Source organism: Heliangelus exortis, chromosome 1 (genome assembly GCF_036169615.1).
Source record: "Heliangelus exortis chromosome 1, bHelExo1.hap1, whole genome shotgun sequence".
Classification (NCBI taxonomy): domain Eukaryota; kingdom Metazoa; phylum Chordata; class Aves; order Apodiformes; family Trochilidae; genus Heliangelus; species Heliangelus exortis.
In genome coordinates, this window is record NC_092422.1 from 135,668,389 (window position 1) to 135,683,248 (window position 14,860).

The following is a 14,860-nucleotide window of genomic DNA, read 5'->3' on the forward strand; positions in this document are numbered from 1 at the left end:
AAACACTTATGGGAGAGTGCTTTCCAGCATGTTTGATTTTTCATGACCTTTCATATCACCATGTTTTAAATTTTTGCAAGCAGTGTTTGTTAGAAAGGAATGGATAGCAGGTTATAGATTAGATAGCATATATATGCAATACAGTGCTCTGCCCTGTTTCTGAGTGTGCATATGTACCTTGGGAATTGAGGGCTGGAATATACTTGGAATGGTCAGACCCCAGGATTTAGAGGTGTTAAGAAATTGAAGAATACACAAAACTGGATGAATAGCAATGGAAGAGAGTACCCAGCAGTGGAAAAGCTGTTCACAACTTAAAAAGCTGATTTTAAAAATTTTTTCTTCCTTGCTGAGTAGGGCAATTCTAGGAGGCTGATGGGTCAGATTTCTGTTTAGACCAGAAAGCAGTCATCATTTTTTTTTTCTTTTTTTTTTTTTTTCTTTTTCTCTTCTCTAAACTCCTGTTCAGAGAGTGTGCAGAGAGCGCTGCTGCCTAAGTAATACCCAAAATACCTGCAAAAAGAAACTTGCTGTGCTTTTTCCAAATAACCAGCTGTTCTAAGTCCCTGTTTCTCTCTCAGGTCTGGTGGTCTCAAACAATTGCTACTGTCGGGCCCTTCCCATTACACCCTGGGAAATCCCTGCTCTGAAGGAAGTGAGGCCAAGGAAATCGGGACAGACTCTCTTTGCGGATTCTTTTTGTTCCTCCCGGGTTGTTTTCGCTTCACAGCAGGGGAGATCTCACCTCCCTCCCTTCTAGGGCTGCCTTTCTGCTTCCTGAGAAGCTTGAGGCTGCAAACTGCCTCTCTGGAGCTTTTCCCACCGTGCAGCTCAGGATTTCTTTGCCCCACTCTGGGGAAGTGTGGAGCTGCTGTTCCCACCTCAGCTGCAGCATCTTCCGTGCCGTTTAGCACTTTCCTGCTGTCCTGTCACTGTGGCTGATCCTCCAGCTTCTCCACCACCACCCAGGTGCTGGAAGTGAAGAGGCTCTGTTGCTCAGCCTTTCAGGTGGCCCCGAGCTGAGCTTGGGGCAGTTTGAGCATCGTCAGACTACTTGTTGATGGTGGCAGTGAGTACTATTTGTGCTGTCACAGTCTGTGTAGGGATATTGATTGGGTCCCTCATGGTGGCTGCATGGTCAAAGCCTGGTTTTATCTTTTCTTGTAAGCTGCTGTCTCTTAAAGTCCCTCTGTTTAGTGAGTAGGGTGCTACATCTGTGTCCATTAGCATTATTAGGACCAGATTTGGACTGCAATAAAAAAAGGGCTGTTTTCCAGTTTACTCTGGTGTAAATCCAAGACCAGTGTCATTTCACCCCTAGATCCCAGTTACAGTGAATAACAAGATGAAAGGTTGAATTGGCTCCATATTGTTAATTATTTCCCCCACCCGGACACATTATGATTAATACTTGCATTTTTTTTCTCTGCTTGCCATGAAAACTTCACATCTGGGCTGTGACTGTCTTACTGAAACCACATTTCCAGCACTTCTCAGATGACTGGCAAGCAGTACCTGACTTTCTGCCTTACCTTGCAGTGGCCAGGAATGAAGTGCCTTCTATCAAAAAGAGCAGTGATGTGCTGAACCTGTCTGGCTGAAGAAGGAGAATTAATTATCTAATGGGGAAATGGATGGAAATACCTTGGGTTTGTGTGTATTTCTCCCTCTGATCTCTTGGCCAGGTCAGCCGCTCTGTGTTTTATTTCTGGTGAACATCAGTGTTTGAATTTGTGATGGCAAGAGGGGAATGTGGGGTGGAGGTTGATATTAAAAAATGGCATAGTGAAGTACATGAGCAGAAGCACCCCTTTCATTCCCTCTGGGAAAAGCTGCTCTCAAGCAGTGCCAAGAAGCTACCTTCTCCATTTAGCAGATATGGGGTGGGTTGATCCAGCCAGCCCCTATACACATGTGGCTTTGCTGTTACCTCTGTGCCTGGCAATGTCTCTTACTGCCTGGGCACCAAGCCCTGGATCCACTGCCATTCCTTCTCTCGACCAGCAGGAGTAACTTCAGACATCAGCTAGATCTGATTTGAAACATAGCTTTTTCATCTCGGGCACTTATCAGGAGAAAAATAAGATTGCCTTAAGTTATCAAAATTGGCAAATGACTACCTAAATTTTTGAGGAAAAATGTCTAAGCCTGACAGAAAGACACTCGGTGCCATGATAGGTTGCAACTGATTATCCGAACAGGGAAGACTTGTAGACAGAATATCAGCCTTGGTGTGAAGCTTTGATTCCAGCAGAATCCTGTCCATCTGGGGAGATGTCTAAAGGTCTTGCTAACGTTGTGTCTCAAAGCCCCACCAAGCACTGACCCAGTTCAGTAGATGAGTGGCAGGGAGCACGTTTCCAGTATGCAAGCTCCTTTTTCTCTCTGTCTGCAGAGGTAACTGCAGAGTTAGACCCTTAGCTACCTTGTAGGGAACCTCAGCAGGGTGGCCAAGGGGAAGGTTAGAGAAGCCGTGCAGCTCAGGTCCCTCCACTTCCTCCTGCCCTGCCTCAGGCTGCTGATGACAACAGAAGCACAAGGAGAGACACAAACCACTTCTGAGCAGCAAGCAGCAGGCTGGAGCTGGCACACTCTGCAGAGCATACAGAGGGTGCTTGTGACCCGGTGGTATTTCAGGGATGGGCTGTGGACTCCCAGGTAGGTGGTGCTTCTTCAAGCACAGCATCCCTGGGTGCTGTGCTGCCCCGAGAGCTCAGCTGGGGCACTCCCTGTGGTAAGATGAGGGCTACCTGGGATGATTTGAAGAGGTAACTCAGCCTGGCAGTGCAGGGGCCTTCTAAAATCTGCTGTTTATTTTATTTTGGGAAGCTGGAAAAACTGAACCTGTGTTTTATTTCCTGTTGAGCTTTTTTTGAAATGCCAAAGGTTTTTACTTTGTCTTCTCTTATGTAGAAAACTTAATTCTGAGAAATTTTAAAACTTTTTCTCTCATTCTGTCCACCAATGACAGTCTGACCTTTGGATTTTTTCCCAGAACAGAAACTTTGTATTCTGAATAGTTACCAGCCCAGTGTGTATCGTGAACTAAAAATTATCCTTTCACTTTTTTGAGAGTACGTTAAGTATGAACAGATGCTCTGAGAACACTGTTCAAACCTTGCCTGTTTAAAACCAGATTATAGGTGCAACCCTGTCTTACCTCTGAGAGAATATTTTCTTTTTTCTTGCCAAAACATGCCTCTTGCAGGCAGGCAGGCAAGGTGCAGGGGGCATTTAAGTCCCATCCCTATCGATGGGTTTGATTTAATTCTTTCAGCAGACACTCTGCTTCAGATTTATAACTCCACCTCAGAGGAGTAGGATGTGCAGAGGTAAGGAAAGGTCATTACCCTGGTGGTCTCAGTACATGTTCTCTGCCCCCAACTCTACCCTGTGCATAATTAATATGCTGATGTTATACTTGTCAATTCTGGGCCACTTAAGCAATACTGCTGTTGTTACTAGCCTGACATTTGGGTTGCCCTGGGGATGTAGCCCTTGGTATGAAAATGATCCCTAATTGGACAGGGTAAGAACAGACTGGTGAGATTTATTTTCTTGATGTAAGCTTTCAGTTTTCACACCAGGACACCAGTGACTACTTTTCTGAAGAGTGGTGATTCCTGCTCTCTCCCTTCAACAGCCTCAGGCTCTGCTCCCACAGTTACTCTGCAAGGAATAGTTCAGGCTGCCCAATGGCACCAAATTGTTCAGACTGGCAATGTGGAACTATGGAGGGGCCCTGAGGAACAGGTGGTGGGGAAAGCAGGAGGAGATGCTAAAAAGATAGAAGTCTCCAGGAGTCCATGGTTCCTACTAAATTCTTGTTGATGTTATATATTATATCACATGTTAATCATAAGCATACATATAGGTATTGGTACATACACATTTATAACTGCATAACCTTGCAGTGCATTCATTTTGCTCATAAATGAAACAGGGATTCAAGTGGTTGCTGAGCTCTGGTTAGAGCAGGAATGTCATTTGTTTATCTCCTGTATGCAGATCATGGTGTTCACAGGCAGTCATCTCTTGCACCGAGACAGTCTGGGCATTAAATTGAGACCTCAGCCACTCTATAGGTGTTTTTCTTGCCTCAAGGATTCTCTTCTTTTGGGTAATTATTTGGAAGTGGGTATTTTCTAGGGAGGCTGCAGCTGAATGAGGCTGTCCAAATGGCTGCAGCAGGATCTCCTGTCACAGGGGAAACTGCAAGCTCCTGCAATGGCTTTTGGCTTCTGCCCCTGTAGTTTAAAAACACATGTGCCTTTCTGTGAGGGAGCTTAGTGGCTCAAACAGGAGTCAATCCTTTGTGCTTACTTTGGCTTCTTTCTTTGCTGAGCAGTCTCCAGGTTCCTGTAATGTGCCAGCCAGTATCAGCCTCTGTTTATCCTCTTTCCGTGCAAATTTGTGACAATTTTGCTCGCTACCAGCCGTGGCCATGTAAGCTGAATAACATTTAGAGGCTGAAAAAACAAGTAGCAGGGTTATTATCAGATAGAGGAAATTCATCATATTTGCTCTGGCTTTTGGTTCCCAAATAGTATAATGACAAATTGTCTTCCTGGAAGTTGGGAGGTGACTTTCAAGCTTACACAGCCCCAAAAGGCATGGATGCACTGAGAGAGGAGCAAGGGGGAGGTGGAAGTGGAGGGCATAGCTGCTCTTGGTGCTCAGCAAAGGTCACACATGGCTGATGGCTTCTTCACACCGGGAATGCCAAAGCAGCAGCAGCAGCAATTGTGCCCTGGTCACTCTCCTAAGAGCACTTTGGTGGGTTAGGAGCATAAGTTCATCTAAAAGTCACTGCTACTTGCAGAGCAGTTAGAGATTGTACATGTCTCCCAGTAACCATTGCCCTCTTAACCCCTCATCATTCCTCCAAATGAGTGCCTTTGAATCCCTCCTCTTATTAGGTTAGAACCAGCTCTCTAAGTGGCTGGAGGTGTCTGGATGCTTTATAGGAGAGAAATGTTGTCAGCACTCATTCTCTGTTTAGTTGGATGTTGACAGGAAGTGAGACCAGACCTGGGAGTGGGTCCTGTGGTTCTGACTGAAGCATGCTGGGCCAGCACTCCTGCCTGGGGGCAGTGCAGGATGGGGTGGGCCAGAGCACATCTGGCCCAGAAAATGTTGAAGTACCTCCTATCTCCAGAGGACACTTGTTCCAGGCTTGCTTTGTTCAGGCTGCGAGTTCTTCCCTAAGGGTTCAGTTTCAGCTGCTGGTGGAAGAATGGGACCAAGGTGAAGACAGAAATGTTTGCAGATTTGGAAAGGTAAAGATGAGCAAAATAAACTTTAAGAGAGGAATCAGTAGCCTCTAGGATCAGGATTTTTCAGCCCTTGTCCTGGATGTGGTGTGAGGTATACCAGGACACCCCTTTGGTCCAGTGCTCTTTCTCTTCTACAAAATGGGTGTTGGAAAGAAGTGGCTAAGCCAGCTGCGCCCCAGATCTGGGCTGCTTTGCACCAGCAAAGGTATTTTGGCAGCCTCCCTGGACCTGGAAGCTTCTTCAGGACCCACTCAGAGAAGCATCACTCAAGGGCAGGCTGTTCCAATAAATGGTGGATCACTACATAGCAGCTTAGGATGGGACTGGGAGGAAAGTGGCTGCTTCTGCTGGTGCCATTTTCAGCCCTGTGCTGTGGGGGGTTACTAAGCAGACAGATTCCCATTTTGTACCTCTGGCAGGGGAGGCCACCTGCTAAATAATCCCCCTGTGCCATCCTGGGGGGTGGCATGAGAATGATGCACGTGGGACAGGCACCAGCATAAGTGCAGCTGCTTGCCAGAACTTACAGCATGGGGAGGATGATGCTCTGCATCTGCCTGCTGAGGTTCAGCTTACACAACTCTGGGTGGCAAACACTGCTGCAAAAGCCTTTGCCTGGTGTTCTGTTTATTCATGTAAATGAAATATATGCTTATGTACCTCTCAGATTATTTTAAATGGTACTGTCTCAGTAGATCTTGGAATGAAATTATTTCCCTGTTACTACACTATGCCTGTGCTACAGTACTATGCATACTACAGTATGAATGCTGCCCAAACCAGGACAGCATGGTTCCTAAGCTTGTTGCTTTTTTGTTTGTTGTTGTTGTGAGGTTTGGTGGGTTTTTTGTTTTGTTTTGTTTTGTTTTTTTAAAGCTATTCACATTCTTCCATCTCTCATTTGTTTCTTACAGTTCTGCTTCCTAGGTTTTTTTTTCTGACTGTACCTGTTCTTCCACTTAGATTAGATATTTTCACAGAATCAAATTTTTGGACACCAAGATATCATCCTTTGCATGTTTCTCTTCAGGTTTTAATTGCCTCTGACAGATTGATTAAAGTCCTTTTCAGTTTCTTTGTCTTCTGCAGTTTCAAAAATGTGAAGACTTCTTTTTGTGTAGTCTTAACTGATCTTCTGTGCTATTTGTTGGTTCTCTTCATCACTAAAAAGATTTTTATATTTTTTTTTAATTTCTCAAGTAATATCACCCAAATTCATATGGACTTCTTCTTGTTTCAGCCCAGATGATGTGTAAAACAGTGTTCTACTTTAAATATGCTTTGTTCAGGGTTTTCCAGCTTGCTTTTGCACATGTAGATTTAGTATTTCCTCTTGCTGCTTATGTTTACAATGAACACTTGCTTTCATTTTCAACTGATTGTTGTGTTCAGCGAGGTCTTATGCTGGGTGGAAGTCAAATAGTTTGTTATTGATTACAGGGTTTCCTAGCACAGTCTATCAGTTCCTGCCAATTAGCTTGTTATTTCCTTGATAAGATTATTGCCATTGGTGCTCTGTAGTGAGTGGTTATCTAGAGATATTTGAGCAGTGATGCTCAAATACAACAGTTTTGGCAGCCTCTAGAAATGTTTCCTTATTCAATCTCCTCTCTTACACCAATCTGTTGTACCAAGCAAGGTATTACTTGACTTTGCTGTTGATTTTTAATCCCTATGCCCTTACCCTAATTATTTAAGAGCTACACTGTTCACTGTGAGATGCTTTCTGCACAGGGATGTTTTTTCTTCTCACCATCTTGTCTAATTCCTGCTCTGGAGCATCTTGCCTGATTTCCAACAATCAGATCCAAACAATTTGAGGACTGGAGCTGATTATTTATTTGGTCCATCCTGTTTCATTGCTGCAGAGAAGGAGCAGTTCTTTCTGACTTTCCTTAGTTCCTTATTTTGTGGAAATAGCCGTAGGTACCATGTTTTACATCAATTATGAACAGTGGGAAGAAAAAGAATTTCCTTTTGTTTTAAATCTGAATATTTCATTGGATGCCGTTAGTTGTTGCACTATGAAATGTAGCAAATGATATACTAATCTTCCCTGTCTTTTCCTTGTTTCCTAGACCTCTGTTGTCACCCTCTTTTTATCCTAGGTATCTCTTCTTGAGATGAGGAATTGTCACATAGTTAATCAGTTGTTGGTTGAATCCATTCTAAGGATTCTGCCCATCCATCCTCCCTTTCCCTGTTTCTCCTGTCACAAACCCAGTGCTGTGTGAGTGCACCACAGATTAACATGATGAAACCACAGAGTTTGCTGCTTCATTCCTGTCGTTCTCCTGATACCTCTTCAAACTGCCTGCACACAGCTCAGGTTTTCCTCATGCTTTGCAGGCCAGATACAAGGACATCGAACCCAAAAATGTCACTTTTTGTTCCTCCTTGACCCAGATGTTCATCAACAGATGTAATAAAAGTATATTAAAACCTTGCCTTGCTGACATACTTGGACCATCACAGCTGTAACACATCTACCATAAACAATATCCTGTTCTGTTTGCCTTTTTTATGGCCTCAAAGCACAGAGCTAATATCATCAAGTAACTACCTGCAGGAAAACTCAAGACCTCCTTCCTAAGCAGCCACAGCTAATTTTCCAGCCATATGTTTGAAATACATAACTGGGGCTGTTTTTTCCCCCTGCTGCATGATTCTTCATCTGCTGCTTGGTTGCCCACTCCCATTGCTGCTTCTGGAGTGATATCCCTGGAAAGACCAGTGGCAAAGTTACCTGCACGTGAGGGAAGAGAGTTTGCAACTCTTTCTGAATGGGGCTGTTTTGGGCCCTTACTAAGCAGCAGCAGAGAGATTAGCAGATTTTATTTCCAGCTGGGACCTTTGGTGCCCACTACCGCAGCCTCTCTGGGCACTGTGGTTTGGGCTACAGTGCAGGATCTTTCCCTGTGCCCGTGTCCTTTCTGCCAAGGAGACGCATCCTGTGATGGGAAGCCACCTTGAATTCGTACTTCATCTCTTACCTTTTCCCAGAAGTTCTCAGGGCTTTGGCTTCTGAGGGAAGGGTTGTGAGGGCACCCGTGTGTGGTGGTCTTCTGCACCTCCAGGGTCACCCTTGGGCAGAGACATGATGGAGAGTAGAAGCCAAGTGATCCTGGCCTGAGGAGAGCGCCGGTGGAGGCAGCGTGAGCCCTTCTTGTAGGCGGGGGGGAATGAACCCCTTTGCACTGGCCATGAAATCAGTCATGTGTAGGTTTTTGTCCAGCCCTGGGGGGTGGGGGAAGGAATGTGGGTTGGGCAAAGTCTAGGATTACACCACTGCTGAAATTTTTCTTTCCACACTTCAAATAGCCAGCACCTTTCGGTCCTGCCTTCGCGTCTCCCATCGGCTTGTGCCCTGACCGCGCCATCCGCAAGGTAACACCTCTGCCCCTGTTTTCTTCTCTCCTGCTCCCCCTGTGCCCCGCACCCACCCGGGTCTGCCATAGATGAGAGGTCATGGTGTGCTTTCTGCCTGTTTAATAATTTTCTAGTGTGGAGGGGTCCTCCTGGTCCTTCCTTGTGGCTGCTGTCAAACGCCTGCCAGTGTTTCTTGCTCCTCTTCATGTCTCAAAGTGTTTTATAGAGGACTGTGTAAGGGGGAGGGGAGAGTTTGAAAGTGCTGTTTTGCTTTTGTGTTTTTTCTCCTCGGATGGGAAAGAGTGTCACTTGCTACCGGTGCCTTTTCCTGCTCTCCTGGTGCAGGAGCTGCAGGCAGGAATGAATGGCAACATTAGGCTGGGGCTGGGGGAGCTACCTCTGTGCATGAGCGGGCTGAAGGGCTGGCACTCTGTAGAGAAAAGTGCCCTCCTTGGGAGACAGTCCTCAGAGATTTCAGCTTTGGCACTGGGCACTGGTGGGAACTGCAGTCCTCACCCTTTGCCCCATGGGGCTCAGTGGCCAGAAGGGTGACCAGCCCCTGAGGAACAGCTTCAAACACCCCCTGAGCCTCCTAAATGGCTCTAGCAGAGATGTTTTCACCCATAACTCCTGTGCCGCTCTCCTGTCTGTGCTCTGGGGCACCAGCTGTGAATTAACAGGCACACCATGCCATGGCTTTCCTGGGAGGATAAGTGTCCTCTTGGAGGTTTAGAGGGGGAGGTGGGACAGCTGGAGTGGTGTCCACCTATTCTGTGCCAGTCTTTCACCTCTCTTAGCAGAGATCTGTTTAGAGACAGCAGAAGCTCTTGAGGTGCCAAAGCTTCCCAAAAGTGGCACTGTAGGGAGCCTTGTCAGGCAATGGGCAGATGTTTGGAAAGGCAGACCCTGGGAAAGGAGAGGTCCCTGATGGCCATGGTATCTGCAGCCTTATTTTATATTTTCTTTTCATCCTGAAAAGAATCACCTTTTCTCACAGTCTAGTAGGCTGCCAGCAACAGTTGCCACCACTGACAGCAGAAACTTGTTTCCGTCCTGTTTCAGTTTTTCCTCTGCACATATCTATGATTTCTGTGTTTTCTGACCTTCATTGCATAGTCTCTTATACCAGATCTTGGTAAGCAGCAACAGGGGTGAAAACAAACCCTTGTCAAATATCTTGTCAACTATTTGCTCTCACTCTCACCTTGCTCCAGCCTTAAGTCTTTTCCCAGTACCTGCTGTCGTGGGAGCTCCTGGCTGAGCTGCTGGGTCTTCTGTGAAACACTGTGCTAGAAGGATGGGCTTCCAGAAACAGAAGTGTTTTGAGATGAGTCAAGTAAAAATAATGACACTTTTAAGAACTTTTAAGTTCTGAAGCTTTTAAGAACTAGTTTTGGACTAAGCAATGAAAGCGCATGCGTGCTCTTCAAGCATTGCTGCCAAGAGGAATGGCTCAGTGTGTGTGTGTGTGTGTGTGTGTGTGTGTGCATTCTCTCACCTCCTGGAGCCCGAATTTCTGCCTTGTTGCATGGCTTGTGCTGAATGTAACAGAGGGAACTCTTTCTGAAGGTGGGATGGATTACAGAGTCCCTGGTGCCATCAGCAATGGCGAAATGCTGCCTCCACACTCCGACATGGAAAAGGAGAAGGAGGAGGACCAGACCTTGGAGCGAGGGCAGTGGAACAACAAGCTGGAGTATGTCTTGTCCGTGGCTGGGGAGATCATCGGCCTGGGAAATGTCTGGCGCTTCCCCTACCTCTGCTACAAGAATGGTGGAGGTAAGTGCAGCCCTGGCCCCAGGCAGCCTGGGGGATTCTTGGTCACCAGCGTGCTTTCTGCAGGCCCTCCTGCCTCTGACACATTTGCTGGCATTTGCTCTGACACACTGCTCTCCACTGGCAGTGGGTTATCAGCAGAGTTCTGACCATGGAGGGGTGTCCACCAGGTCCTGTGGTGAGGTGGCAGGGACAGAGCAGAACAAGGGATTTTTTTCCTGCCTCAGTGCAGAAGTACAAGACATGCACTGTACCCCAAAGTGCCCCCTGGCATCCACTGGAGCTTCCAGCATGGAGAAGAGGGAATGCCTTCCCCTGAACTACACATCAGGGTTGTCAGGGGTGCAGATGGAGATGTTTGATGAAGAGAGAAGGAGCAGGGGGTTGTTGTTACCTGTGAGGTGCTGGCACATTGGTGCTGATCCAGCTGTGCTTGGCAGACACCAGTGGGGGGATCGGTCAGTCCCTCCAAGGCTGGGCTGCCCCATGGCTTGGCAGTGTAACTGGGCTTGTTTTTGCAGGTGGAGGGTTGCTGTGAGCTTTTATAGGTGTTTTTGCCTGCTTTTACTTTGTCGCTGCCTTTTAAGGGAGTAAACCTAAAAAAAAAAAAAGTTGAAAATAAAAGTCCTAAGGTTTTCTCAAGTTTGGCTCAGTGGCACATGGAGGGAGGGAGCGAGTTGCTCTCCCTGTCTGGTGATTAATTGCTAATTGGGCTCTCCGGAAGGGCAGGGGACAGGGGACAGCTTGGCTGTGAGTTGGCAGGGAACAAGACCTGGGGACGTGGGGCTGAAATCCCCTGGCTTGAGCTTGGGGTAGTCTCATGGGCCTCACTAAACTGCTTTCATCCCAGTGGCATAAAAGAGGATTAACTGCTGTTTAGCTACTTTCATGCTGTGCTTTCCTCAGTGCTTTGCTTCTTTTCACCAGGTGGTCCAGCATTTTCTTGTTGAAAAAGGAGAATTTTTTTGTTTTCTTTTTCCATGGGGAACATTTCTAGCTGCTTGCTGAGCCATGTCTACTCTCGCTGCTATACCTGGGTGCCATCCTGTTGGGGAGGCAGGACCCAGGACCCTGTCCTGGCACCCCTTTCCCTGCTGCTCCCCCCACCCTGACCTCTCCAATGGGGCGAGGGATGAGCTCAAGGAGGACTCAGGGAAAAGGAAGCTGCTGCATGTGTTTGGACAGCAGAGGCAAGATGCAAAAGGGTTTCTCAGCCTTTTTTCCCCCAAGAAATGGGCCAGAAGCAAAGCCCTGTGAAGTGGCAGAGACTATGAGGAGTTTGAAGTCTTGGGTAAATTTTTCACACCCCTTCCCATGAGGTTAGAGAGAGGATGGAGCATGAGATGCTCGTGCAAAGAGGAAAGCATTTCCCAGATGGCTTCTCCTGGAGCAGGACAGTGTGATGATGCTGTGCAGGACTCCAGGCTCCTTCCAGACTCCAGGGCTTTGTGGAGCCCAGCCCACCCCAACCAGTGTATCACATCCCTTTTAAAAAAACAGTATCAAATCCCTTGTAATGTCTCAAGATTAATCTTAAAATCTGCCAGATGTTTTGTCCTGTACTCTTTTGACCAAGCTGGTCCAGGAACTTGCTTCTCTGGAACCTCAGTAAAGGTGAGGGACCTTTATTTAATTTCCAGGTCAATCACAGACAGCCTACAGCCATTAGCTCTCTTGCCGACACTACTGTCCAGCTGGAGCAGCTCTGCCCCACTGTCTGACTTTCACCCCCACTGAAATGTGTGTAGGCAGCGGTGAAAAACCCTCTCTGCTGTTGCTTTGCTTGGCTTAATTATCAGGCTCCTCACAAAGAAGGTATCTGCAAAATCTGAGTTATGCGAAGAGGGGCAGCCACTCTCTTGTCTTCTCTTTAGGGATATTTCTACACAGCAAAGGAAGAGTAGTCACTTGCATATTTCATGCTGTCTGTCTGTCTGTCTGATAACCAGGCCTTATACAGGAGAGAGAAGAAAAAAAGGAAAAAACAGGAGGAAAAAACCCCAAAACATGTTCTTCTTGCTTTTGTGACGGGACTGGGCCCTCCTAGTGCAGGTTGTCCCCACCAACCAGGCAATACTGGGGAATCCTGCCTGGACCTGTGGCTGCCAGCCCTGCACCCCCTCCTCGGGGCTCCCCATCCCTCTGCTCCCCGGGGTGCTCTGCTCCCCATGCCTGGGGAGAGGGAAGGGAGCCATGGCGGAGGCCACATGTGCCAGCGTTTGCCCCTTCACTTTCCACAGTGTTCACCGGCCCGAGGTGGGGGCCAGAGGGACATCAGCCAGCACTGTGGGGGTGCTAAGTTATGCTGATGGAGCCCTGTCAGCCCCCCTGCCATGGCCTCTCCTCCCCTGCTGCCCCCACAGGCCACAGCGGTTGTGCAGGGTGGCTCTGATGGGTGCCTTTCCTCAGCTTTTCCTTCCTGAAGCCCCTCCTGCCTGTCAGCTGCCCTTCCCTGCCTGTCTTGGGCAAGCAGCAGCCCTCTTGCCAGCCAAAATGATAAATGGGGGGTGGCGGTAGGGCTGGTGCCAGGGTTGTCCCACCCTGCCTATCCCCCCACCTAGGGGACAAAGGGAGCCCGGCAGGTCACAGCCCCTGGCCTGAATACGGCTCTGCAAATCCTTCTTTCAGACCCACCACAATCTTGCATCATTTCACAGCCCACGTGTTGGGACCCTCCAGTGAGTTTCCCAAAATGTGAAACCTGCTTGAAACCTGAGGTACCCAGAGGTGCCGAGGAAGGTGACAGGCTAGACTGGGGGCTGCAAGTAAGGGAAACTCGGGTTGGAGAGCTTGACCTGGGCCACCTCAGTGACCTTCCCTGGCTGCAGTTTAGTTAAATACAAACTTTTATACAAGAATGATGTCTCTTGGAAATAGGATTCAATTTTGTATGATTGGATCCAATTTTTTGTATGATTTGTACGATTGCATGTATGGTGGGAGTTGAAGGGGCTGTATGGATGAAGCCATTTCCTCTGCCCTCACCAGCTGGTAGAGGAGAGAGCATGTGGACAGATGCTTGTTGTTCCCACAGGGCTGCTGGCTATTAGCATTCTCTCCTTCAGATACTGTTTGCCCACAAGGAGCTGCCAAGATGCCCTCCCTGTCTATTTTGTTGATTGCTTTGGGGTTTGTTTTTCGATTTTTTTTTTTTTTTTTTTTTTTTTTTTTTTTTTTTTTGGTTTTGCAAGAAGGGGAAGGCTGTGGTTCTGTAACTCTCTATAATGAGTGCGGGGTGTGAGACTTCTGGCTGGTCCCTAAAGCCCCTCTTCTCTCTCCCTACCCCTGCATGCTAGCTAAGCTCCTTAATGAAACCTCTTTGCTTCTGAGTTTGTGCACTGGGGTTCTTATTTCCCATACATCCCTGCTGACCCGACCCCAGAGGCAGTCGGCATCTCAGCAGTCAAAAAAGGTCAATGCAGGGGAGACACAGTTAGTGGCTGCCTGGGTTACCACTTTCAACTTTACGTGCCCCTCTGAGCCCACTGCAGCCCAGCTGCCATGCTAGGCTTAGGGCCACACCTTTCCATGCCAGCTCTCTGTTCTGCCCCATGTCCCTGCCCATGCAGCAAGGCTTGGGAAGCTTTGGTGACCCAGGAACGCAGTAGGGAGCACGGACCATCTTGCAGGGCTGTCCCCTGTGGGGAAAAAGCCATTACTGCATTTAACATCAGCCTGTGTAGTCTAAAACCTGATGCATTTAATCTCTCCCTGCCTGGTTTCATGACAGGGTTTGAGCAGGAAGGCATCCCTGGCCACTGGTGTGATGTACATATTTTCCTGCACTTTTTGCTTTTCATTTGTGTCTGATGCTTTTTGGTGAGCAAATGATTGAGAAAACCTTCAGACTGTGTGAAGGTGTATGCTCCTCAGTTTCTTGGTGCTGTCACCCATGGACTTGTCAGCTTACTCAGAATGATCAGACTGAAAGGAACCACAAACTTGACTAAAAGTCACTCAGGTTTTACAGCAGGGTTTTTTACATTTCTGTACAGATATTGAGAACTTTGATTTTTCTGCACAAAAATCAGGCCTAGAATCTTCCCTTTCCTCTCTATCTTTTCTAAATGCTGAGTTTCTCATGCAATCACATGATTCCAGGAGATGAAACATGAGAAAAACTCTGTTTTCCTGACATCACAGTCTTCCTGCCCCTGCAGCCCCATCCCTTCCAGGCTGTGCCCCCCCAAGGAGGGACCTGGTCACTGCTAGGTTGGAGATAGTCTGGCTCCAGTCACTCCATGGGACTTATTTTCATAGAATCATAGAATTTTCAGGGTTGGAAGGGACCTTTAAGATCATCTTATTCCAACCCCCCTGCCATGGGCAGGGACACCTCCCACTAGATCAGGCTGCTCAGAGCCCTGTCCAGCCTGGCCTTAAAAACTTCCAGGGATGGGGCTTCCACCACCTCTCTGGGCAACCTGTGCCAGTGTCTC

The 14,860-nt window shown here is 47.6% G+C and overlaps 1 protein-coding gene across 2 annotated transcripts in view; it reads left to right on the forward strand.

Moving 5' to 3' along the window:
* Positions 1-8,515: 8,515 nt before the first annotated feature.
* The window catches only part of SLC6A13 (solute carrier family 6 member 13), a 34,410-nt gene continuing 28,065 nt past the window's right edge, over positions 8,516-14,860 (forward strand). For both annotated transcript variants that reach the window (XM_071768712.1, XM_071768721.1), the window contains exons 1-2: positions 8,516-8,663; positions 10,215-10,424. In XM_071768712.1, the coding sequence (XP_071624813.1) occupies positions 10,220-10,424 (205 nt within the window). In that variant the 5' untranslated portion in view covers positions 8,516-8,663; positions 10,215-10,219. The remainder of the gene's footprint in view (positions 8,664-10,214; positions 10,425-14,860) is intronic.